The sequence below is a fragment of the Rissa tridactyla genome, chromosome 4 (assembly GCF_028500815.1).
Source record: "Rissa tridactyla isolate bRisTri1 chromosome 4, bRisTri1.patW.cur.20221130, whole genome shotgun sequence".
In the NCBI taxonomy this organism is placed as follows: domain Eukaryota; kingdom Metazoa; phylum Chordata; class Aves; order Charadriiformes; family Laridae; genus Rissa; species Rissa tridactyla.
In genome coordinates, this window is record NC_071469.1 from 13500987 (window position 1) to 13527340 (window position 26354).

Below are 26354 nucleotides of genomic sequence, written 5' to 3' on the forward strand. Positions count from 1 at the left end.
CCTGTCTGTCCTCACCTCTGAGGACACAGCTAGGAGTGAGGAAATGAAAGGAAATGGCACAGCGTCACAAGCAAATGATGCTGAATCTTTGCTTCTCTGTGGTTTGTTTCATAGCTCATCTCAAAAGGCAACCAAACCATTAACTGGTAGTGTTTGATAGCTAAAAGTGGATGACTTCTAGCTCTTTGGAGGAAAGCGTAGAGGAAATTACTCTAGTTCTTGTATAGAGGAAGAAGGAATTTTCTGGAAAGTGTCCCTCAACATTGCTTCAATCGAAGTCATTAAGGTTTTTTGTCCTTTTTCAAATTACTCTGCTTTTTGACACTGAAGAGGCATGACTGGAAGATTGCTGTACTGCAGTAGTGTGTTCAGTTTTTGTTTGTGCAGAAGTATTGATTTGTATCAGGAGCTTTCGCTAGTGTGTGTCTGACGGAGGCAGAAGAATGCTTTTCTGTTTGTTTGCTGGGTGATTTCCTGGCAGCAGTGATGAAATGTATGGTGGTGTGAAAATGTACTAGTTACAAGGAGCTGTTGGCACTGAACCTTTTCAAAAGTGCTTGTTTTGTCCAGGTCGCAGAAGTAATGACACAGAAACACTGGATCTAGTTTGAGCTTCTCTTGGTTTCTACACATTTTCTCTCCTCTCCCTACTATGTCAAATCAAGTGGAAGTTCAATGGAAATACCATAGCAAGCCATTACATTCATTCTTAGTAGCGGTGCATCAAAATGTGCATGGTACGCTTGGTTCCAGTTAACAGGTGAGCAGGGCGTACTTCCCTCTTGCTTTGCCTTGCTCTGGGAAGGATGGATTCCAGTATTCGCAATCACGGTGGCTGGCACGAAGTAGGAGCTGCTCCTTACTCAAGGGACCTTTCTGTGCTGCTGAACCACTCTGTTACAGTCTGACCGTACAAGGCTCTGCTTTCGGGTAGACATCGTCCCGCCTCTTGCTCAGTTCAAAAAATGTGCATCATCATTTTTGTTTCTGCATCCTGAATTATGGGTAGGTCAGGTCTGAACCCATAATATGATCCATTTTTAGTGTGAATACAAAAATGCAAGTACAGCTTTTTAATGTGGTAAGAAGTTACACTTGCATAGGAGAAAATACCCTTTTGAAAATCTAAGAATCCAATAAGTTATATCTTGTTCTCAGAGTTTATTATTTCACTTGCCTTTCAACTATTTGGAGGCTTATACTGGTTGAAGATCTGGACATAGATAAGCTCATCTAGGCATACAATAAAATCCCCAGAATTTAGGGGTTTTTCAACATTCAGTTATAAAGATAATTTCATTTTTTCATCTTAAGGCCTGAACGCATCCATTTTGTTTGCTTAGTAGCCAAAAAGACTAACAAGATGCCAGGAAGGTGTGGGCTTTACCATTATTTTCAATCGAGTGTTAGCAATGGATATCTGAATTAGTGCTTAAAAAGATAATTTTTGTGCAATCTTTTGCTCAAGAGAGGTTGTTTATTTAAAGAAATATTAAATTTATCAACATTAATCGTAAAATGTTATTAATTTGTAGTTTCTTATGAAACAAATTGAAAATTGGTAGCTGAGCATTTCCTAGCATTCTCTCTTGCAAATTTCTGGAGAATTTTGTAGTTACATCCTCAATTACCTGAAATCAGAGCAGCTTTAGTGTCCGTATTGAAAATTAGTTTTGCTGCTCTTGCAAGGAGAAATTTCTGTTGCATTTTTTTCCAATCTCTTTAAGTATTGGCTAGAGCAACAAGAAGCCTCTAGCCTTCTGTGGCAGGCCAAATCTGCTCAATACTCAGCATGCTTACGGTCACAACTGATTCTGATGTTATTATCATTACTCTGAAACAGGTTAGGTTGTCCTGATGAAATTGCACGATGTCCTGAGAAAAATCAGGGATAAGCAGAAAACCTAAATAAAATGTGAAGGAAGCAGTATTTTCCTAGCAAAAGGGGCGGGTGGGGGGGTGAAGTCCCGAGGAATAAAACCAGCTCTGTGTGACTTTGTGTGACCTCACCAAACATCAGTGTTACTGCGAAATGACGGGATCTCATCAACAGGAGCCTGGAAAGACCCACTACCTTTTTATCAACATGTTTCTTGCTCTTTTTTCAGTAAATGGGCTCCCGAGCATAAGCATGTTGAAGTGGGAAATTCCCTGGATCAGGGAGCCAAAAACTGTCTTATTATTCTGTAAGTGTTGGTTTAAGCCGGGCAGACGGGATTTGCAAAACTGAAAGATTGCTGAGCAGCTTCTGCCAACTTATCTTTCCTCAGCACAGGATGATCTGTGGAGTCACTCCTGTCGCTCCAGGAGAGCTAAACCAGTGCTGTGGAGTCTCAGCTCCTGAACTCAGAGGTCAGAGCAGGGCAGTGGGAGTTGGGGAGTCCTGTAACTCTTTCAAGGCAACTCACTTAACCACCCTCCAGTCACCTTTAATCCCTGGTCTGAAATGAAACTTAATATTGTTATTAGTGTTTATAAAAAGTCTGTGGATCGTGGATGTAAAATCCTCAATAAATACACATTCTTATTATCCATCGTACTGTGATTTCCAAAGGACTTACAAAGCCAGCTCTTTGGCCACCATTCTGGCTGCCTCCTGTTGTTGAAAGCTATCTCATGAAGTTGTGGGATTTGTCTGTGCGCACTTCTTTCTGGAGTTGATGTTTGGCAATGGTGACAGGAAGGAGCTGTGCCTTCTGCTCAATTGAATCAAAAGGCCAGGATCACTGCTTTTGGTACTGATTTTGTATTGCCTGCTTTCAGAGTCATCTCCAGGAATTAAATTCTCCCTCTTCTACACACAGCCAAATATTAGCACCCACGTTTTGTAGGTAGGAGAAGATTGGTATCTTGTGCAAAATCAGAGACTTCTGACTTTTGGGTCAGATACAGGATGAGGGCTCAGGCATTTATGGCAACAAGAACCAGCCCTTCTCAATCACCATAGATTTTTAGGACAAGTCAGCCTGGCTAGAGGCCTCACATAGAAGGGGGGAATTAAGATTTGTCATCTTTTGCTTTGTGATGAGTAGGGTACAAATTAGCTCAAAGCAATGCGACAAGTGCTTCTGTTCTCTTCTTGATGCAGGTGAGCTACAGCTCTGCCGTTATCCACAGGGGTTCATTAGAACTGGTGGAAGGAGATGCCTGTTGATACTAGCCTTTATTAGAGAAAACAATATGAATACATACATTGGTCCATGGAAATCTTATATTTATTTGAATGTGGGCCTGGAGAATTACAGTTTTTGTAAATTAAAATTTTTTTCTATGTTTGACTGAGAAAGACAAACTGGAGAGAAGAGACTGAATCAGAATTTAAAGATCAATTTTATCTAGAGTTCAGAATCCTACAGACTGTGACTGATATTACCAACTTTCTCCTACTGTGGGTAATTCTGATTTCTCAGGGAACAACTCACAGCAGCAAAGCTAAGCATGGTCTAGAGGGCTGGAAAACACCCCTCAGTTTCTGTCTGTTCCTGTCGCTGTGCAGCAATGAGTCCCACTAGGAAGGTAGTTTCAGTGTCTGTGACCTCTTTACAAGACATTGTGGGCTGCTTGGCAGGCAATTTGCCTTTGAGACTGCAATTCACTGCTGACTTGCCAGTTGGTTTGAGAGCTGCGCACCTAAGGCGTGTTGGAAGAAAATCCTTATCAGATAGGCAATCAGAGCAATTTATTCCAATGTGTTTCATGAAATGCTGATACTCTCAAAGAAATGTCATTTCCCAGAAAGAAGTTACTGTCCAAGTGAACTTGTTAAGAAATCTAAACTGGCTTCCATAATCTTTATTTATGCTTATACATAATATTTTGCAGGTGTGTGTAGTGACATGCTTTGTAAGGTGCTGTAATGTATCATTGTGTCTGTAGAAAACTTCAATAAAAACATTTTGCTTTACAATCTTTGTATGGAAGATTGCAAGTTATTTAATTATTCGTCTCTGTCCAATAATACTAGTTTTAAAGTCTGTGGAACTATTGTGCCTTTGAGAGAATAATCATGTAATGGAAGTAGGTTTCTTGGGGAAAGACCATTTTATTATCCACTGATCAGCTTTTGGACTTCTTATTTTTTCCAGTTACTCGCCGCTGTTCTTTAGAGAACACATGCCTGAAGCCATACAGACAAAGCATTGTTTTTCTTTCTTGTTGACTTAGTCCTATAGCTTCTATCTGGTTTACTTAGATTTACAGAATAATGCAATGTAAACCAGAATCTTTTTCTTAACTGTGGTTTCCCGGGTACTTAACAGCATACGCCTCCAGAGGGCCTGTTGCTCTGCAGCCCCAATCTTGCACAATGGATGTGGGTGGAAGTTTTGTAACTGAATTCAGGGGTTTCAAGATTGAGCCTTAAGTGCAATTACCTTACCGGGGACCTGGGATTTAAAAGAACGGCTCATATCTCTAAGAAGAAAGGTTGTGCAACTTCTGCAGGTTATGCAAATCATGCTTTTCCCCTTTTCCTCCTCTCCTGATGAGTCAATAAACCTTTTCTTGACAGCGAAAACAATGGAAAAGATGTTTCTTGGAGTCCAAGGAGATGAGGAACTATGCCTATGGTAATTTCTAAATAGCGAGTCAAAGGCAGAGAGAGGATTGTCAGCATGTCCTTCACCTCTGCTGTCCCATTACTGACTTTACCCCAGTCATTTTGTATTTTATTCTTGCTATTGTCAATACAGATTGTTGTTTATAATCTAATAATTAAGTTTTAACATGCTAAAGCATTGCAGGCACACGGCTTCTTTGCAGGGTCCGTCCATATCCCCTAGCTGACTCTTGACAGTGGATTTAGCCAACATGCAGTTTCAAAGGCCACAGTGGAGGCTGTAGTCTTTATATGTAAAATACACTTCCACCAGGTGATACTTGTTTCGTTGAGAGAAATGTCAGTGCAGCTCTGGAGCAGGCCTGCACGACATACAGGAATTAGGAGAACATGATCTCAAGTCGAAGCTAAAGAAGTGTTAAGAATAATATAAAATTTATGACTTCGTGGTATTAAAATGAACGATGGAGACAGGGCAGACAGGAATAATGAAGAATCAAGGCACCCCACCAGGTCTGTGGAGGCTGATTTAGGTTGCATCTTCTGGTACTGTAGTGGTATATAGGCAAGGTAATTCTAAGTAATTCACTAGAAACTCTGTGCTGCAACAAGCAGCCAAAACCACTCATCACCTGTCACCTGCTTTTGATCTTCTGAGATCTCTTAAGACACTTGTCTGAAGCTGTAGAGAATAGCAGGAAATTTAACTTCCAGGATGAGAAGGATGTATTCTGACACGCGTCCTTTCTGTCCTGAAACTAGGAAGCTTTAAGCAGTTGTTGGTGAAGTATTTGCCATTATCTTTGGCATGAGATCTCTCTTTCCCTGCGGGCACATTTGTTTTTCAAAACGATGGAGAAGCAGAAGTAACCAAGCAGTGCAACTTCTGTGACAAAAGCCTTGATTATCATAGTACTCTAAAAATTACATAACTTCTCTTTTGTGATAATTTTATTATTGTCCTTTTCTGACCATAACTTTCCCCTTTTGTGATACTTCTGAGCTTTGCTTGCAAAGTATCCGCTGTAAGAAAATGGGATGAAATCTAGTAATTTGGTTTGGGGATGTGTTTGAAGAAGAAAATGTCTCCTGTGTCAAAGTAAATTTTTCAGAAATTGCCCCAGTGCTCTGGACTTTCAGATTAATTCACAGAACTTGGCATCTGTGCCTGTAGGTATCAGCTGGCTGTTGGGGAGAAAACCATATAGCAGCAGGGATCTTCTGAATCTTCTCCCTTTGCTATAGCAGAGACTTTTGCTCCCATGATTTCTTTGGTCAAATAGTTCTTTCATTTTGATTTTGTGTGTACAGGACAATTTATAAAAAACCCAACTTTGTCCACAATCTTCATAGAACAGAAACGTAACTGCATATGCAGGGCATTACTTTTGGGTCTTTCCTTTTCTTTCCTGTTTGGAAAGGAAAGGTTGCTAAGACAAAATATTAAAGGAGTCATGATTATTCCTGCAATGTCTTGTATCTATGTATTGTGGCAGAGCAATAAACTGCCCTTTTTTGGCAAGGTTTTGGCTTAATTTTCTTATTGCTGTCTCATTGGTGATGAGCCAGCTGAATAACGTGTTGTTTAATTTCCTTTTGTCTTTTTCTTCTTAAAAGACTTTGCAACACTGTACAAAACCCCAGTAACAATGGCTGATTTTGCAAACCATGGCAAAAATTTGTTCTGAGGTTTTTTTTCCCAGGGTAACACTGAGACCTTTGTGTATAGTTTATATTCTTCACCAGATACTATGGACAAATTAAATTAATATGTTTTTTCAGACTGTGATATTCTTTCTATAAGAAATTACTAAGGAGAATTTAATCTGTTGGCCACAACATCAGACCAAAGACAAAACGGCTCTTCCTTTTGCTGTTTTATTTAGTTTATTGTATACATCAGGGATTTGAAGTGCTGTGGCTAAAATACTGCAGCGTCTGAGCACGGAGGTACTTTGCTTCCGATGTTATGAATTAAAAACTGACATGTTTTTTAATTGGTTTGCTCACTGCAAACAGTGAGTAAACTATCCTCCTTGTTGGTCAGTCTTTACCATTTTTGTTGCAGTGGGAATCTTATCCCTGACGGTCCCCTTTTCCTGCAGAGGGACTCCTTAATCTGGGAGGTCAGGGAGCTATTCTGCTGGAGATGGTAGATGCATTCAAGGCAATGGTTTGCTATGAGAATCTCAGCTGTCTTTAAACTTTTCCCAGGAAACTTGGAAAAGCTGGGGGTCAAACAAAGGTGACAAAACTGGCTTTGGACTTGCTGAATGCTCTGCTCTCATCAGCTCATCACTGACATCAGTTAATTCCTGCCACCCCTCCATACCCAACTCTGTGGCTGAATGGTATTTGGTATCTTAGTGATGCATTGGGGTGGTTTTGCAGTGCGCAAACATCCTCTACTTTACCTGCAGCCAGAAGAAATTTGGCAAATAACTCTAGTTTCCCCAAGGACTTGATTTTTTATTTCTTTCTGCTTCTAGGTGTCAGTCAGTCTCTCCACCACCTCTTTTGTCCCCGCGAAGAAGCCCAGCCTACCCCCTCAGCGACAGTGAGGACTCTTGCCGCTCTACTCGACTCACCAAAGTCTCCAGCTCCAGACTGCGCCTCAAGGACTGGAGCAGCCGCACGTCTACACTGCGAAGCACCTCCACGAGCCCATCGGACACCGACTCCCCGAGCCACCCTCTCAAAGCCATCAGTGTGGGTGCTTTGGATAAAAGGCTGTCTGTATTTAAGGCTGAGGACCAAAAGGAGACTCCAAAGGAGGCTGAAGATGGGGACACGATAGGGAGCCATCCGCTCGCCCGGAGCACTCTGTCCTTGGGCACTGCCACCAATTTGAGGAACCTCTCCCTCAGCCGTGCGAGCGTCCGCTCCCAGGCACTGGACATCAGGCAGAAGATCACAGAATGGGAGTGCCGCCGGGAGCCGTCCCCCAGGATGAGTGTGTGTGTGGACAAGAGGGATGCTGGGGAGAGGTCGGGCAGTGAGAGCTGCCCCAGCGTGCTGACCTCTCCCTGCAGTGAGAAGACATTCGATTTCAAAGGGCTCAGAAGAATGAGCCGAACATTTTCCGAATGCTCTTACCCAGAAACGGAGGAGGAGGAACTGCAGGACAGGGATTCCTGCCATCAGTTTGAAAAGAGATCAGGCAGGAACGAGCCTCCTTCTGCCGCTTTCCTCAAGGGCCATGTGAGGAAAGAGTCCTCTGCCGTGCTCAACAGAATACAGAAGATCGAGCAGGCACTGAAAGAGCAGCCCGGCAGAGGCCTCCCCCAGTTACCAAGTAGCTGTTACAGTGTTGACAAAGGGAGAAAAAAGTCTGTGAGTACTGTGGAGGGACTGAGTGAAACCCTAAGTGATAGCAAAGGAGGGAGTGTTAGTTTGGGGAGTGAACCAGAAACACCTACTGAGGCTGAGAAAAGCAGTAAGACAAAACAGGGGGTTACTGCAAACTCGGCTGTCCCTAAACTGCTCCTTGAAAGCCCGTCTAACACCGCGGTGAATCCCGTCCCCAAGCCCAAACGCACCTTTGAATATGAAGCAGACAAAAACCACAAAAGTAAACCAAGCAATGGCCTACCTCCATCTCCTACACCTGCTGCTCCTCCTCCCCTCCCGTCCACCCCTGCACCCCCCGTTACCAGAAGGCAGAAGAAAGAGTCACGCTTTCACAGAAAATCCCAAAATAGGTAAAATTCAAGGAAATGTCTTGTGCTCAGTCTTCAAATAAATAAATGTGCTGGGTTTGTTTAGTAACAATATTTTAAATTCTTCCTCTAATGCAATGCTTCTCACCTGAGAAATGCTAGGAATTCTGTGCAAGACAAGTATTTCTTCTGCTGAACTGCACTGATGGGATGCATTGGTACAGTACCTTTACATGGCGACAGTTTTGGAGTTGTCCAACCTGCATTCCTCAATCCATGGAAGAGGCTCTAGGTCATGCGTGCTAAAGATTCTCTCGCTCATTTTGGCACATAAGCCCTTGAGATTTTTAATGGAGCATAATTTCACTATCGTCTTGTGGCGGGACCGTAGCTGATCTATGATAGTTCTGTGTGCCTCTTCACTGCAAAACATACCTGCAGAGGGTTTGTGTTTCCAAAGCTTGTTACTGCAGTGGTTATGTCAGTTTTATGCAATGTTGGTGATTTTATTTAATTCAGTGCTTAGAAATGTTGTCCTAAGTTACTATCGATAGCTGTAGAGGATTAATACTGAGAAAACTGTGTTTTAGCACAGAAAGGCTTTATATCCTTCCTGAGCTAATGATGAGCGGAGTATACAGCTACGTTTCCACAGCAGTCTGTGGAGCTTGACTTGTTTTAATTACCTGATTCCTCCTGAGTTTTGGACATGGTAAAACTCATTTTGCTCACCGCTTAGAAAATTGTAGGCATAGTTGTTGCTAAGCATTCAAAGTATGGCATTTTTAACAAGTTCACCTATCTGTGCATGTGTACAATACACATACACACTCTTTGATAGTTAATGATGAGCTTTGCAAATAATTGCTAAACGGCATCTCAAGTGCACACCATCAATTCAGTATCTGGTGCTTGATATTGGCTCAATTAATTCAAAGTTCATGTCAGCACAACCTGACCTGAAGTATGCTGGGGCAGGAAAAAGAGAAGTAGGAGCCTTCCGATTCTGTTTTTTACTTTCAAGAGACACCTGCTTCTGAAACGGATCAAACAGCTCTGCTGATGTGCGTTATTTCTCTGAGAAAGGTGGAGGAGGGAGGAGGAAATGTGGAAAGCCAAGCTCTGATTAGCAGTGCTTATCTTTGAGTTATGGCAATAATCTCAGTTAGAGGAAGTAAATTTAGTTTTTAACAAGAGTTTGTGAAATAAAGCTGACCTCATTTCATTCAGCATAGCATTTCCAATGTACAGAAGGCAACCGATAATGTTTAAATGTTCTGCTATAAATGATGGCCTTTATTGGAAAACTAAGGAGCAAGTGGTAAAATGGTGTGTGTGGTGGGTGGCAGAGACGAATGAATAACTGGAGGTAATTCTTGCAGAGAATCACTGTGTCACCTATGGCTAAGTGATCCAAGTCAGTCTCCAGGTACACACGCTGAGTTTGAGAGCGTACAAGTCACCTAAGAACCACAGTATTCTGTTACAATGAGTTTGTGAGGTGGTTTTGAAACTTCTTTCAGAAGAGGTACAATTCATGCTTGCACCTGCTATTCCGTGGGTTCAGTCTCCCGTCACAGCAGAGTCAGACAACAGCATGGTTCAGCAATGGAGCTCAGTCCTGGGTGGGGCTAGCAGGTATGAGCCAAAAAAAAAGCAATATTTATCAATTTAAGTTGTGATTAGTGGAGTATAAGTTGTAGGATCTACAGAGTTATGACGTGTACCTGATGATTCTTGCAAATCAGTTTGACATTGTAAAGGGTAGGTTTCCATTTGTTTGTAACATCTTTACCCTAGTGTAATTTAGCAATTTCTCTGGACTTACCTCTGATTAACGATCATCTAAGTAAGTTTAAATCAACCTCCCAAGATCACAGGTTTGCCAGCTGACTTCAAGGCTGGCTGGAAGTGCTTTATAAAATCTTAACTTTGTTGTCTTTGCTACTGTCCTTCCTTTAGTTACGGTAAGGAGAATTCCAGCATTTACAAAGAGCTTGAGACCATACAAGTCATCTAAGAATGACAGTATTTTGTTAATATTAGTTACTGAAATCTAAGCCTGTAAACTGTTCTCTTTTTGAGAACAGACATAATGCATTATGTCTATAGCGCGTAGCTGTGTGTTTCAGATTGAACATACATGTGGTTTGCACTCACTTGGACTGTAATGAGAATGGACTGTGGATATTTATTCCTCTAATATTTTGGTTGAACACACTGTTTTCTTTGCGGTGGCTAATTCATCATTATAGTAAAATGGAGGAAGTCTCTCATTTGCCTGCTAGTATAGATCCAGTCTGTATTCAGAGGACCTGGTGCCCATGGTAGCTTTTACCTTTCGGATTGATGTGGGTGAATGTTCCCTAGCAGTTGAAGATCCTCTGGCACAGACACAGCGCAGGAGAGGAGTGTCACGGGATAGGCTTGGGACACATGGACCACAGCTGAGTGCTGGTCCACAAAACCATTCCCGTGGTCCTATGCGGTGTCACTGCATCATGGTGTTCCCTTGAAACCTGCAAGAGTTTCGAAAAGTAAGTTTCGAAAGTCTCATTTCATACACAAGTATGTCTTCAGTGCCTAAGCATCTTTTATCACTGCGAGCAGGTGTGGAGGAGCGGATGTCTGGATCTGAAATGCACGGCTTGTTTCTGCCACGATCCTGATGTACGTACATGGACGTGGATATTCCTAAGATTAGGGAAAGGAGAGAGAGGAGGCTCCTAAGCCTGCCCCAGACCAGCAGACAAATAGGAAATACTCTTGTCAAATGCAGTATTTGTACAATAGTCACTGTATTGCCTGTAGGGATACTCTTGAGCCAATTAATAGGCTGAACTATATCTCACGAGACTCTGCCACCGCCATACGGATATGCTGTGAACATATGTTTCACTGCAGCTGGAGAGAAGAGGAAAGGGGTTGATGGCAGGGTGATTTTGGGTATCAATGAGTGAAGTATGGGCATCAGCACAGCCTCTGTAAGCATTATAGCACCCCGGGATTTACACTCTGACCCGAGCCCATTTCATCCTCAGCACTAAATCAATCAAATGAATGCTAGCCCCTGTACAGCTGGCAATGCAAACCATGCACCTCCCACTTCAGTGTAGGTATTGTCTCAGAGAACAAGTGCTGGGCAAAGTGGAGAATGGGGAGGTGTTGGGCTCCTCTTCCCCTAGAGCTGCTCAGCAGCACTGGGGCAGGCATGGGAGAGGCAGTGAATTACCCCTCCTTCAAGTACCTGGGTGGGAGACAAGTTGTATGGGTTCACGTGACCCAGTTGCCCCTCACCTTCCTGCCAGAGAGCCTGAACCTTCAGGCCCCCAGCCATCAGCCCAGGTTGCTCATCCACCCCAGAGAGCCTTAATTTCCTCAATGCTTTGTCCTTTGCTGACGGTGCTTGACAGAGAGTATACAAGGGCAATGGCTGACTTTCACGTGGGTCTGCCTTTGGCATTTGTACGCTGACCTTTATGTGGGAATGTATCTGAAGGGTCCAGACATGTGAATGTTTTCAAATGAAGGGCTATGTCTCTCAGAGCAACCAGTTGGAGGAATGCTTTCCAGAGAAATGTCTTTCTTGAGAAGACAGGACCACATGTTTTTGGGGGCCCTGTCAAGAGCAAAGCAATTTCTAACCTGAGGGCTGTGCTGCTAACTTACTCTGTAACTTTTGACTCACATTCTTTATTGGTATTTTCTCCCTGTCCACATAATTGAAATAATAATACTTCCAGCCTCATAAAAGTGTGACAGATTGCTATACTAAATACTGCTGTGAGCACAGGACTTGAGGTCCTCTAAAAGTTAGTCCTTAAAGCATGATATGTGATTATTTTTTTTTTGTTCTTTTTATACATATTTCTTAGAAAACAAATGCTCAGCTAAATGTTTGAGACATTTTGCATTCTAGTTAGTAATTACTTCTTGTTTTAAACTTTAGAAAATCCTTTGAGTTTGAGGATGCGTCAAGTCTGCAATCCCTGTACCCTCCCTCCCCAACTGAAAATGGGACTGAGAGCCAGCATAAATTTGGATCCAAGAGCACTTTAGAAGAAAATGCCTATGAAGACATTGTAGGTAAGAACCTGTTGCGGCACATGGGCACACAGTGGGATGTAGAGCAGTTGTGGGTCGACCGTGTATTGTTGAACACGTGCCCTGTGCAAGAACATTCAGTGCTGTCAGTAAATAGAGATTAAATGGAGGGTAAATGGGTTTGATGCATCACTGCAAACATAACTCAGTCTGCATGCAGGAGGTCTTGATTCCTTTGAGCTTCATTGGGTGGCATTGGAATCAGACTGTTTGATCAGCTTTTCGCTATGCTTTTCAAGAACCAAATCATTCTTTTTATCAAGGCCTTGGCTTGAAGCCTTGAGTGGTGTGAAAATGTAAAGAACTGAACTTGAGATAGTGTTTACAGAACTATCCAATAGCAAGATTAACCTCACAGGTCCTTGTGTGGTCAGCATGAGCTTTTCAGGACTGTCCCAAAGCAGTTGTTTGTAGCACCATTCCTGGTCTCGGCTAAGTCCCAGTTGCTGGTTAAAGAAAAATTAATTTCCTTTAGCTATAGAGGCATCAGGAATGCGCAACCAAAACACTGTTTTGATTAAGCTTCACAAGAAAAACATGTTTCTTTTGGTCTTAGAAGGAAATGTATGGCCTATGCATACATTCTTTTAACATCAAAAAAGTTGTTATAATTACCGAAAATTGGGCAGCCCTTCAGAGCACAGATTTTCCACACAAGTGATGAATATCTGCATTGTTTTTAACTCTTTCAGTGTTGTATTATTACAACAGACACAAATGGTACTTCATTTTACTTTGGACAATGAATCTTTATCTACTGAAAACTGGAGGGCTACCAAGATATTCAGGCCCTAGAGCAGACTTCCTCTGAAGAGACACTGACAAGCTGGGCTTGTTTAGTCTGCTGAAAAGGAGGACCAGAGGCACTCTAATACTGCTTACAAATGTTTGAAGGGCAAACAAAGACGACAGAACAAAACTCTTCTTGGTCATATCAGTTAATACAGCAAGGAACAGTGGCCACAACTTGGAGCTTGGGGTTCTTTCTCCTTATACCCAAATTCTGTCTCTGGCTTGTCAGCCTCAGAGAAAACAGGAATTTAGTCTTTCTGTTTTCAACTGTACTCTCCCTCTATAGCATTAAAAAAAAAAAAAAAAGCTTTCAGAACACACAAAAATGATGCTGTTCAGTGTCTGCTGATAAAAATGAGAGCTTATGTAGATACTAAAAAGCTTTTTCTGTGGAGAATGTCCTTATATGATCATTAGCCTTCTCCGTGAACAGTCAGACCCCCGTGCAATTTGCACTTGAAAATGTATTGTGCATTAATTACAGTGCTCATCTTTGCTCGGGACCTGTCAATGTGCTGCCAGATGTCAGGTAGTAATGCTTCTTTTCCTTGCTTTGGTTTGTTAAATATTAAAATCAGATGTACAGGACTGGTAAGAAGCTTTCTTCAAATGAGAAGAAATCTCAGGTTCAGTAAAACAAAATCAAATTGGGCTCTTCCAACTCATGGGAAGTACAAACCAGCTCCCTGCAGATTATAATTTGGGCATTTTGGCAGGGTAGTGGGAAGAGAATGCAAAACTTCAGATTTGTGGACAAACAGAGAACTTCATTGTTTTGTACTGCTTTTTAACAACTTCTTTCCAAAGCACCTCATTCAGTGCAGGCAGTGCGGGGGGAATACCAAATCACTATAATTCTTATAAACTGTCAAGCGTGATTAAAGACAAGCCAAAGTAGTTTGATCTCTGGCTTTTAAGAAACTATCATAGTTTTGTATAACACATCTGCATAATTTATACCAGTAGTGCTAGACCCCAGTCTCTTAAGTAGCACTTTTGTACTCCTGCAAACCAGGTGTCCATAAGGGTGAGTTTATTTTATAGATTTACATCTGCTTCAAAGATATAAAGAACTCTGTCCCTGCTGCTTTGGGTTTTCTTTGCAAACAGTTGTCCTAAAGGTGGTAGTGGGTTTTTCATCTACAGCTGGTTGAATCTCCTGCCTCCCTTGAAAGCTTGTAGGTAATTAAAACATTGTCACAGTAGTAATACATTTAATAAAGTCCCCTCCCACCCTATTCCCTGTAGAATTAAAACTTTTAATGCAAGTAAGTGTTAAAACACAAGAAAAAAAGGCTGTGAATCCTGAGCAATGCTCCAAGCACTCTACTGTGAAACAGAATCATAAAAAAAATAATTCAGGTTGGAAGGGACTCTGGAGTCAGCTGGTCCAACCTCTGCTCAAAGCAGGGCTAGTTTCAAAGTCAGATCAGGTTGCTCAGGGCTATGTCTGGTTGAGTTTTCAAAATATCTTAGGAGGGGGGTTCCACTGCCTCTTTGTGCAGCCTGCTCCATAGCTTAACCTCCACTGTGAAGAATTTTTTCTTGGTATCACTGTGAAGGAATTTTTCTTCCTATCCAGTCAGAATTCTCCTTGTTGCTATTTCTGACCGTTGTCTTTCATCTTTTCACTGCGTCTGCCTCTGCCTTTTCAGTACCCCGCTTCTAGGTGGTGGAAGGCAGCAGTTAAGTTCCCCACAGACTCCTGTAGGCTAAACAGTCCTGGTTCTCTCAGCCTTTTCTCGCTTACATCATATGCTCCGGCCCCAACCATCTTAGCAGCCTTGCTCTAGACTATCTCCAGTCTCTCTGGTACTGCGAACACCCCAGAAGCAGCCTTGCACGGGCCAAGGAGAGGGCCATTACCACTTCCCATGACTCTTGCTAATGCAGCCTGCTAATGCAGGCTAATGCAGGCCACACTCTTGCTAATGCAGGCAAGGTGGGGTTGGCCTTCCTTGCCACAGGCACACACTGTTGCTTTACATTCAGTTTGCTGCCCATTGGGACCCTCAGCCTTTTGTTTGCAGAGTGGCTCCCTAACCAGTTGGCCTCAGCATGCTGCAGGGTTATTCTGACCCACGGGTGGGACCGTATTTGTCTTTCCTAAACTTCCCAACGTTCCTGTTGAGATGTTCCTTCAGCTTGCTGAGGTCCCTCGGACGGCAACCCAGCTCTCCTGTCTGTCACTGCATCCCCCAGCCTGGTGCCCCTCAGCAGGATGTTTCTCCCTCACTGGAAAGCAGAGGAGAGCTATGGAGAAGTAGTGAATTATCTATCAGAGGCTTACTTCTTATAAGCATATTTAATGTTAGATATCACAAGATACTGTGTGGGATACTAAGTGTTCTCAGTCAGACTAGTACAATGATCAAAATACAGCTTCTAAGCATGTAAGTGCTAGGACTAGTCATTCGTTTGAGGTTACTACATGACCTCCTCATTTGATGCATATGCACACTAAGCCTTTGCCTTTCTCCTGGTGCCCTTACACTGTTCCCTTCTTTAATGACCAGGACAGTGATGAACTTCTATGGCTAGTTTATGTTATTTTGAGAACTGACTTTAAAAAAAAAAAGAAAAAAGTTTTAAGGTACATTAAAACCGAAAATGATTGTGCTTTGAAATCCAGTGATGTTATGAACCAGACACTGTTTAATTTTGTAATATTTTTGTACTGTATAGTAGATGAAATATCTGCGTGTAAAGTTCAAGACAGATATTGGATTGGAACATAATGATCCATTCTGCATTAATCAAGAAGCAGTTGTATAAAGGGGTGTACATTCCTAATATTAATCAGAGCTGTAGTCCATGTGCAAGGAACCATGTGGACTTCATTCATCTTCTGTACTAGCACTCACAGGAATGTGGCAGTCATAGTAAACTTAACATTGTTTTGCTTCTTGTGGTTTTGAATGAGTCTTTAATCAGACCAAAATTGATGTGGCTTTATGAATCCAGTTGAGGAAACCATGCTTGGCTTTGTGCACATTCAAGAAACTATCATAGTATTAAGAGATGTCTGAGTCGGTTGCTTCTGCTGTGTTTGTGGACAACAGTATTTCCTGTCATATGTACCATACGGTTTCAGTTTTCCAGTCTGTTCCCCTAAATGCAGTTGAGATATTTGAATATTGTTATTTAACCTCTGGTGTCTCTGAGGGATTTTTCACCTGACATCTAGAAGAAAGCACTTGTTATCATCACCAAAAAAAGGTGAACAAGTAAAGTGAAGGCAAAGTTAAGGGCAAAATATTAAGTTTAACTTGAGAAAATCTAGTAAAACAAGTAAATTATAGTTTGTGTTTGTAAGAGAAATTGATCTCACAGTTCAGAAATTAAATATAGTGGAAGAAATCTTCGACAATGCAAGCTTTCTTACTCTGTAACTCCTCAGAGTGCTGGATGCAGTAGAACAGCTTGAGATTTTTCTAAGAGGACATTACATAGATGTGCAGGAGACACATTGCTCAGCTTGGCTGTGTGTGTTGCATTGTAGATTGAGAATGTTTAATTTGAAGTCACACAACTCCATTTGCCCTGTCCAAGCAAGAGCCATTTGCTCTTACAGCTGCCTGGCCCTCATTAAAAACATATTTTTTTCCAAGAAGAATGATAGTGATTAAAATGCTTTTGCTTCCTGAAGATCTGTGATTAACAGGGTTTCTTTCTTCTCTGCTGTTTTTGAAGTCATAGGTGGACTATTCCACACACAGCCCAGGATTATGAGTATCAGGTTATTCGTCTTCTAACAGGTTTAGTCTCATGCAATAAGAAGAGCACTTTGTGTAAGAATGGGTTTATTTCAGCCGCGTATATTAGTGCAGAGAGGTCTTGCCCCAGTAAGGTTCCCATTCTGCCTGACTGGCTCACATGCAAGACTGATGCCTGCTCACTAAATTGCAGTGGTCCACTCTTAGAACTCCGTTAACTAACATGAAAGATAACGCTAATGAATAACCTCTTTTAGAGTCCCCAGGTGGAATTAGGCAGTACTTTTTTCTGGGACAAGACTGGCTTGACGTTGTGGCCAGAGCTCTTTTGAGTGCTCACCGTGCTGGGTTGCAGTGGACAAACCCATACTCTGTCTGGCTTGGACACTTACATTGGCGTGTGCCCAGCAGTTTGGGGTGACATTAGCCCTTCCTCTGTGTTGGTTGGCAGGCTTCCTGCCAGACCTTTTTCCAGTGCATAGATCTGCTGGAATCTCCAGGGCTGAAATAGATCTTTCAAGGTGAGGAGGAAGATAAGTGTCTGCTCCTGCCCTGAGGAAGTCTTGGTGTTTCAGTGGCAGCAGAGTCCCTAGGAACACAAAGTCTGGGGACACCAGCATGTGCGTACCAGTTACACGTAGCCAGGCCTGGTCTATGCCAGAAGTCAGGTGGTATGCCAAAGGCATGGTAGGTGTCAGTGCCAAAACTTAGAGCTGCTTGCTAGCAGGTCCCAGTGCTGTGTAGATCACTGGCCATGTGTCTCTCCTTTAATCTTGCAGTTGGTATAGTCAGCAGCATGGGGCTCCTTTGTTCTTACTGTTTAGTAAATACAGGTATTTTTAAACTGACATTTTGGGATATACTGTGGAAGATGGAGTCCATCAAATACTCACTGTCTGAGTCTCAAGGAGACTCCAGCAGCTGGAACGTGAACCTGGGCAGATGGATTAGCTGTTAAAGAGGGGCATGTAACCTGGGCAAGAGAATGATAGTCAAAAGTATATGGTTCAGGCAACTGGCACGAATTCCTGTGAAAAAAATCTTTCCTCCAGGCAATGCCACAATTATGCAAAGTTAAAAGTTGAAATGTTGTTATTTTAAAGATGAGATTCAGCAGTTGAGTTCTGGTTCTAAAAGAGCACAGGCCTTTGATTTGGGGTGTTGATACTGTCTGTGATGGTAGAGGCCAGCTTGAAAGCTTGCCTCGGAACTCAGTTCTGTCTTCTCATTTCTCCATAACTCCACATCACAGTTTCTTAGTGGTGTATTGAGGAGACTAGAGTCAGTCACACATTCTTGATGGGGATAGACTTCTTCCCAGCTCAGAAATAAATGTTCAGAGGCAGAGCTTGGGTTCAGGCCCATCTCTGGTTGTATTTATGTTTGTTGAGAACTATTTGATGAAGACAGTCAGAATGCTCTTCTGCAGTCTGTGAAGCGCTCAGCCAGCAGAGTCACATCATTTCAGATCAGCTTGAAATAAAAGGTGATAGTTAAATTGTGTGGGAAATCTGTCTGGAGGGGGAAAAGTAAGAAAAGGAGGCAAACAGCAGAACTGAGACAGTTAAGGAGACGCAGCTGCTGACAGCTACTGTGCTTGCTTTGACAGCTAGAGCTGAAGCAGTCTAGGAAGTAAAACAATGCCCCAGAAACATTGTTGTGGGGTCTCTAAAACCAGGATGAATTTCTGAATGGGATCTTGCTGGTGGGCTCCTGTTGGGACCATCCTGCAATCCATGGTCCCAGTGGCAGCTGGCCCTCCTGGACAGGGTTTCTTATGCACCCTTCTGCTCTTTGGGCCTGTTCAGTGTCACATTTAGGAGATTTTGGGCCCTTTCAATAGCTGGATGCTTCTTTTGACAAATATTTTTTGCACCTTAAGATGAGTTAGACTGATGATAGCCACTTAATAACTGTGCTCCTGGAGGTGTATAATTGAACCTTGTTACAATTGACACCCAAGGTGACTGAAAAGTGAAACAGTGTAGTTACACACAATTGTTTAGCTGTTTTCCTCGGTCAAGTTGAGTATCTCACTTCAGTTTGGGGAAAATCAGCTTCTTGTTTACTTCTGCACTATAACAGGACAACTAGCTGTGGGTTTGCATGGGCCTTTTCACAGTCAGAGAGTTGAGAGAAAAATAAATGATTATAAAGCCTCAAACCAGTCAGATTGGTACCAGCCCGATTTTACTTTTTTTTGAGTAAAATCATATCCACATAAGGCTTGTATATAGGTTTCAGGTAATCACTCGAGGAGCAAAATGTCCTTTTGGTGTAGCCATCTCTCCTTGAAATTAATGAGGGCCAGGTTGTTGTACTTGGGTAAGTATAGTCTTTTCCAGAGAGATGAGAACAGATGAATCTGGGTCTCTCAGCTATTTCCCAGCACATCAGGACTCATAAGAGAGGAGATGGAGCAATATGTCTCAAATCAGCATTACTAAGTGGAGTGTCAGGGCAGCCTAACCCATGTGGGTGCCTGAGCAGTTAAAATAGGCAGGTGTGGACCTATAAGCAAGATCCCGAGCGTGGAGAGAATGTCAGTGGCTTAACCTTCCCTGTGGAGTCCGGAACAGCCTGTCACTCCCTTTATCCCTCCTGGTAAGGGACCTTGACTCTCCTGAACTGATGAGTTGTTTGGATTTCTGATGTAAATTGGACATAGTGCATGTCATGTAACAAATGGGATGATTTAGCTGTTTTACTGAATCCTCCATTGCGTGTGCCAAGAGCTGCAGAAATGATGACTGAGGTCCAGTTGGAAGACGTTCCAGCTTGACATTGCTTTCAAATTAGAACATTTGCAAAGTTCTTCCAGTAAACGTGGAAAAAGGTTAGAAAGACAGCGAGCTGATCTTTCCAGTAAAATCCCATCATCACATGCCACATTATTGCCTGTCATGCTTTCGTATTGCGTTATTGTCTGTCATATTATCTTCTCACATCAAAAGGGTTGTACTGGGAGAAACTGGAATTGCTGGGCTGCTGTGAAGCTGAAGGAAACTTGGAGAGATTGTGCGTCTGCCAGCAGTGCTGTGCTAGTTGCTTCTCTGAAAACATTTTGAGTGTTTAGTCAGACCCTTGCCAGGATGTCTCTGGATAGTGATTAGTCAAAGACAGAGCCAGGGTTGATACAAAATGATGGTGCAGGCAGTGATCAGGGAAATGTATGTTTGAGTCTTCTTCCATGCCCCTAGTCTGCCTCTCACAGCCTAATAAGCACGTGAGTTTTTGGAAAGTGTAATTGCGGCAATTTTAATAGTAGACAGTGTAGGGTAATGGCAGCCAGAGCACATTAAATCAAATAGTATGCATATGGGTCTGTCAAAGAAAGGCCAAATACTCTAGCTGTCTGATCCTATTGATGATCAGGTTGCTCCTTTGTTGCTACTTTGGGATACATGGATTTCAGTTATTTTTAATAATCATCTCATGCTTTATTTAGATCCCCATTTTTCTCTGTGGAATCTGTCTCACAGCTATACCATCCACTAAAGCTTCTTTTGACAGTTGTGTCAGCTTTATTGCCTGGTTTTCTAGTCAATCTTGCAGGTTACTAAAACAGAGAGTAAAATGACCATGAGGCTGCTCTCCCAAATCATAGTTTAAATTCACAGAGACCGTGTTGAAGTCAGCAGGGTTAAATCTCTGTGAAGTGCAAGCAGTTTAGGCATGCTGATGCTGTACTGTGCTAACTCCTGCTTATCAGATGTTTTCATGCACATGATTTTGGACTGAATGTTAAATGGCTGATTTTGGGGGGTGAAATTTCTTATTCATTTATCAGCCATGCTTATTCTTCTCCATCTAATGCTTCATTATGATTACAACACTAAGCTCTTGCAGTCCCTGCAGAGATAGCAGGGAGCTGAAAGTATCTGCATTGTTTCTTTTTATTGCAAGGTAAAGCAAACCAGGGAAAGTTCAGGAAGCACAGGCTGTTGCCTGCAAACTCCAAGGACCAGGGCTTGAAAGGCCGGTGGCATTTTAGAGTTGTCACTCTGCATGTTGCAGATGCTCTGCTACTTTGCTGAGAACATGGTACTGAGGTGATACGCTGGATGGTAGGATTATAAGCAGGGAATGGTCTGTAGCAGTACTGTTCAGCAATAGCTTTTCAAAGCAGCTATAATGTGTCTTAGTTGTAATTTGATATTGAAATAATTCCTCTTTCTACAGTTTCCTGGGGTAAATTCCCCAGCTGAGATGCATAGTGTCAGCTTCTCTGATGTTGAAAGAGCTCATCTATGCACTGAAGATCTAAGCTCAGACACTTTATGAGAGTGTGGAGATTTTGTGGTTTTCATCCATTTGATCTGAACATGCTTGTAAACATGCCAGTGGCTGAGTTTTTCTCCAGCACTGTCGGTATGAATCTGTATTTGTGTAATTTTATGAATAAAATGAGTAATGCATATGCAGAACACACCTGGATTCTCACCGTTGAGCAGTTCTTTGGACTTAAGTGCCCAGAGATGCTGGGGAGCTGCAAGTCTGCACAGTGCATGAATCCCATGCTGTTCCCTCATGCAGTGCTTGCACTCAGACGTTCATTCCCATTGCTTCCTCTTCAACAGCAGCAAAAGCAGAATCCCCCAACCACCCTTCTCTACTTGCCTCTTCCTTGCCCAGTTGTATTTTATCTTTATCTTTTGCGAGGGCTTGTGTGCACCAAATGTGTGTGAGCTGGATGAATTGGGCTATATCTAGAGCTGAACAGAGGTCATGGGCAGAGGGCAAAAAAAGGTAGTGCAAGAATTCGTAGGTGCCATCAGAGGGATATGTGTGGAAAGGCGTTGATATTACACCTTCTATCTGTTGTTACAGAAACACTGCAAAAGTTTCAGGTCCCACAAGCATCAGAGGTTCTTGCAGACTGCTTACTTGGGTACTTCTACTTGTCTGTTACTCAGTTCTCCTTCTGCCTATCTGAGCCTCTTTTCCTGCCCATTTATTGCCACTGTTTCCAGTTCCTTGCCTCTGGAGGTATATGCTGCTTTTTCCCAAGTCTCTCCTGGGATTGCGGCTGAAGCTTTCATCTCCCAGTTCATTATAGCGTAAAATACATTAATTGCCCTATATTTTGTGCACATGCTGTATTATGCAGGAAATACAAACTTTGACATTTGTGAGGTGCTAACTCTGCCTAACTCAGCTATACAGCTCAGGGGCCTGGGCTTTCTATGTGGCCAGCAAGGAAGGCAATAGGCTCTTAACTTGGGCATTCAGCATCACCCTCTGGAGACTGTAACTCCTCTGTGAGCATTGGTTCCTAATTTAGGCACCCAAGTAAACAGCCCTTTCCTTTACTGTATACCTACTGTTCGATTCTTCTCGCTTCCTGGCAGTGAAAGGCAGGAGTTACAATCAGTACTCAGTGAATCACTTCATTCCTCTGATAATTATTTCTCCCATCTAGAAAGAAGGGATGCATTTACACGCTTTCTGCCATTTATAGAGAAGTGTCTGCCTGCATTTTTTTCCCCCTCAGCCTTACTTTTCGCTCCTTTCTCAGCATGAGACAGGCTTGCTGAGTCTGCCTCTGCTTCCCATTTGCCACGTGTGAGAGGCTGAGTGGAGGAACATTGTGTGCTGCTTCAGGACTCGGTGGGGCTGACTCGCAGAACATCACGGAGTGAGAAATTGCAACCGCTGGAGGAAACTTATCGATGCTTAAGCTCAAGGCACTGCATTCCTCGGGACTTTTCTAAAGATCACTGGTTATTTTAGCTTTTTTTTTTTTTTTCTTTCCTCTATGGACCAATCATTAAATTGCTTGTGAGGTCTTCTGAAGATAAATGTCGTGTAGATAAATGTCCTGTGTTAACTCAGCAATTCGGTACGTAGAATTCAAGAGAATGGGAAACTTGAAAAAATTCTTGTAAAGGGAACTGATCCGGAAGCAGGAACGATGATTAGAGACAGTATTTGCCAAAGGCTTGCTATTTTGTGTGACCATATGCGTTCTGGGGGTCTGATTCAGCTTCCTTTGAAGTCAGTAATAGTCTGCTGTGGTCTTGTGTGGCAGTTGGATCAGCCTCATTAAGACAAGCCTGTTCTCTATACTGCATAATGTTTCTCCTTTTGGCTTACGATAGAGACATCCATATGGAAGGAACAAGGATGTTTCCTTGCTCTGTCATTGAATTGTGTTTTCCTTTTGCATCAAATCCAACTGAATGCAAAAGCACTGCGCAGCTTGCAAATTGTGAACGTTCCTTGCCTAGGTCTTGGGGCTAGAGAAGTCATGGTGTTGAGGGGAAATGCAGAGATCAAAGCTGCAAACCTCTCAGCCAGCCCAGCTGTATGGAAACTTTCTTCATTTTTGTGCTGCAGCAACAGGAGCAGCCACCCCTGCAGCCCTTCCCCAGAGCCTCCCTCCAGTGTGGGACCTGCAGCTGCTGGTGGCCGTCAGCTCCCAGGTCTTTATCCATGGAAGGGAGTCATGGTGCAGAGTGATAGGTTAAATGCTGCTCTGAGGCAGCTCAGGGTACCCTCACACGTCTTTTTAGCTTGCTTGTCATATTGGGTTTCTTATCACTTGTTCTTCTTACTCTTGGCACACAGAAACCAAGCTGGCCGGGGTGCCTAGTGCTCCTTTTGTGTGTCTGGTTTTGGTCTTATCCACCAGGGAGAGCCTATATACTAAAAAATGGTGGTTGTCTAAGGTTTGAAAATTACTGAAGACCTAGACAAATAAATTTTCTCTTTTGGTTCGCTGGCTGAACCAAATACTGGGTTCAAATGCCAAATCAGCAAAACCAGGTTATTTCAGATTGCTCAGACTATCTCATTATCAGAGATTCGGTGAGGAAGTTTATTCTTTAAAAAAACAAACAAACAACAAAAAAGAATAGTTGAGGCATATTTGTTCTCAAGACGTAATTTCAAAATCAAAAAAAAATCCCATTCTGAAATAATTTGATTTTTAAGCAAATGAGAAAAATTAAAGAAACAAGTGTGCTTGAACAGCAATCCAGTCATCTGAAGAAAGACTCCCAGCTCTAGGGAAAGGGTTAAAATCCCTGTTGTGTCTCCACTGACCTCCACATTACACTGAAGAGGAATTTGGCCCGAGCTTTCTTTTGGTAGAGAATCTGAGTCAGAAAAGCAGCCTCTGCTCATGGTTCCTTGCTCCTCCCTCTCCTCTCATCCAAGACTTCTCTGGGCCTGTTTCTATACTTAATATTTTAGGTCAACATTAGTAATGTTGAGTTTAACTGGGTTCAAGCAATTCTGTTTTACATTGTGTCTTGGAAAGAGAATCACCCTAAAACTTTTAAGCGCTTTACATTTTAAAAAAAGGTTTCTTTTCAACTGATAGGCTTGTTTCTTCTCAGAAGTTTGGATACTATGCAGACTAATGTAATAACATTTTTTTTCACAAGGAAGCATATGTTTAAGCACTCTCTAATGTATCTGGGTATTTTGAAATCTGTTAATCCATTCTAAAACACTTGCTTGACCTATACTTGACTTGGGCTTACAAGAAATTTTATTATGCTAGTACAGTCCAGTTAGCTGTGAGTAAGCAGCAGCATTTTGTGTAAGCAGCAGCATTTTGTGAAGCTGACCATTTATTGTTGTTATGATTATCATATCTAGAGCTCTAGAGTTTACAAGTAACAGAATTAGTGTGCAATATCCATTTATTTTTCTTCCTACAGAAGGAATCAATTAATTTCATAGTCCTCCCAGAACATTTGTTGCTTTAAATCTTTGTAGCAATATTTGTTGCTTAAGATTTATCCTGTTCATTGCACTAATTAAAAGGTCTTTCTTCTAAGTACCCTATGCACCCGAAGGTGTTCTCTCCATGCAGCGTGCGGATTGACTACAACGGTAGTGCAGCCTCTAGAATCGGATTCCCTCTGGATGAAATAATAAGCTGTGATTGCCAATTCAAATATTCTTCAAGAGCAGCAGTTATTCAGGCTTCTAATTAAAACAAAGCTAAAACATTCACTCTTGTGCTTATATTTAACTAGAAATCTTAGTATGATGCACTACCAAAGCAAAACTGTATTTTTACTTGTATTCTGATTATGTGCACTTGCTAAGCAAAAGCTCTTATTGCTATAATTGATGAATCAAGCAGTCTCACGCTTCCAGGCTTAACAATAAAGTAGAATGTACAAACTACTTTTTCTTTTGTACAATGAGGAAATGTAATATTCTGTCCAGAGCAAAAAAACCTGGTAATCAAGTGAACAGGGTATTAATCCAGGCCTTGCTCTCATTCAAAATACCTCTGTCTCAACTGTTACTCTGTAAAAGCAGTGATTATTTTCTGTAATGGTGTGAATAATAACCATGCTACAGCTTTTTGTTTTCAATTCTTAATTGATAGAGTATGTAGTACAATCTGAATTTCTTATATTTGATCGCTTGTATTGCGATGTATATTGTACTAAAACCATGAGTTTTAGAGTAATCTTTAGAAATAAAACCAAAAGGAAGTTGGTTCAAAAGCTTTGAACTTCCTGCATGTTTCAAATTTCTGCAAATTCAAGTCTTGAATTTGAGTATATCACTTTTTTGGGGATGATTTTCTGTGTAAGATGGTTGCAAAACGGGAAAGACCCTGTGTTCAAAAAACCTGAAGTTCTAAACCAGTTGCTGATTATGAACTGTTTGAAGAAATAGATACAGAATGTTCATTTTGCTGATGGCACTCATTCATTTTCATGCTTCTTAGTTCAGTGAGAGGTTTAGTGAGTCCAGAAGTTTTGAGAAGGTGATGTGTTATTCCACTGGTCCTTAGGCTGCTGAACAATATTGGATCTCACTTAAATCTGGACTATGAATTTTTTGTTCGCGTTTTCAAATGCTAAAAATTCAGAGTGCAATCTGCTTTTTGATGTATTTTTCATTTATATAATATTTAGTGATTAACTGTTCAAGCCTCTATATATTATGGCAAGATGAGTTTCCTTCTGGGAGATATTAATTTTACATAAATTGAAATGAATAGCTGCTTAATTAGGAGGCAGTATGTGTTTTAAAGAACACTTTGAGGATGCAGTATGGTCACGGCAGAAATTTTTCCCTCATCTTTTACATTTTCCAATCTTCTCTCTTGGCACTGCTGAGCTGAAGTGTTTATTCTTTCTTTGCCTTCTCTCAGGGGAAGAGAAAAGTGAAGGTAGCATCAAATAAAAGTCGTCTTATTGTGTGTAAGGGTGGTATGTTAAGAACAGTTATTTATTGCTATTCATTTCACCCTGTGAGTGGCTGCTATAGATTTATAAAATCTACTGATACACTTTAAAGTAGTTATGTGCCTTAGCTTTTATATATCAATAAATTTTCCACAGCTGCAGATGCTCAGAAGCACATCTTATGAAATCTTTGCATTTTATTATTTAAAAAAAAAAAAGCAGTAAAAAAACCCCAAAGAAACTTGTCGACCTCATAGCCAAGTTCTCCTCCAAATACTTCCAGCTGCAGCTAGAGGGATGAGTCATGCTGAAAGCCGAGGAGCTTTTTAAAAAGCCTTTCACTTGGTTCACATGATTATTT

The 26354-nt window shown here is 41.8% G+C and overlaps 1 protein-coding gene across 2 annotated transcripts in view; it reads left to right on the forward strand.

Moving 5' to 3' along the window:
* The window catches only part of DENND2B (DENN domain containing 2B), a 179214-nt gene that overhangs the window by 97959 nt on the left and 54901 nt on the right, over window positions 1-26354 (forward strand). Inside the window, exons 4-5 of one of the 2 annotated variants that reach the window (XM_054200675.1) lie at window positions 7048-8259; window positions 12167-12303. In XM_054200675.1, coding sequence (XP_054056650.1) covers window positions 7048-8259; window positions 12167-12303 — 1349 coding nt within the window. The remainder of the gene's footprint in view (window positions 1-7047; window positions 8260-12166; window positions 12304-26354) is intronic. The other variant, XM_054200677.1, reaches the window with a different exon arrangement.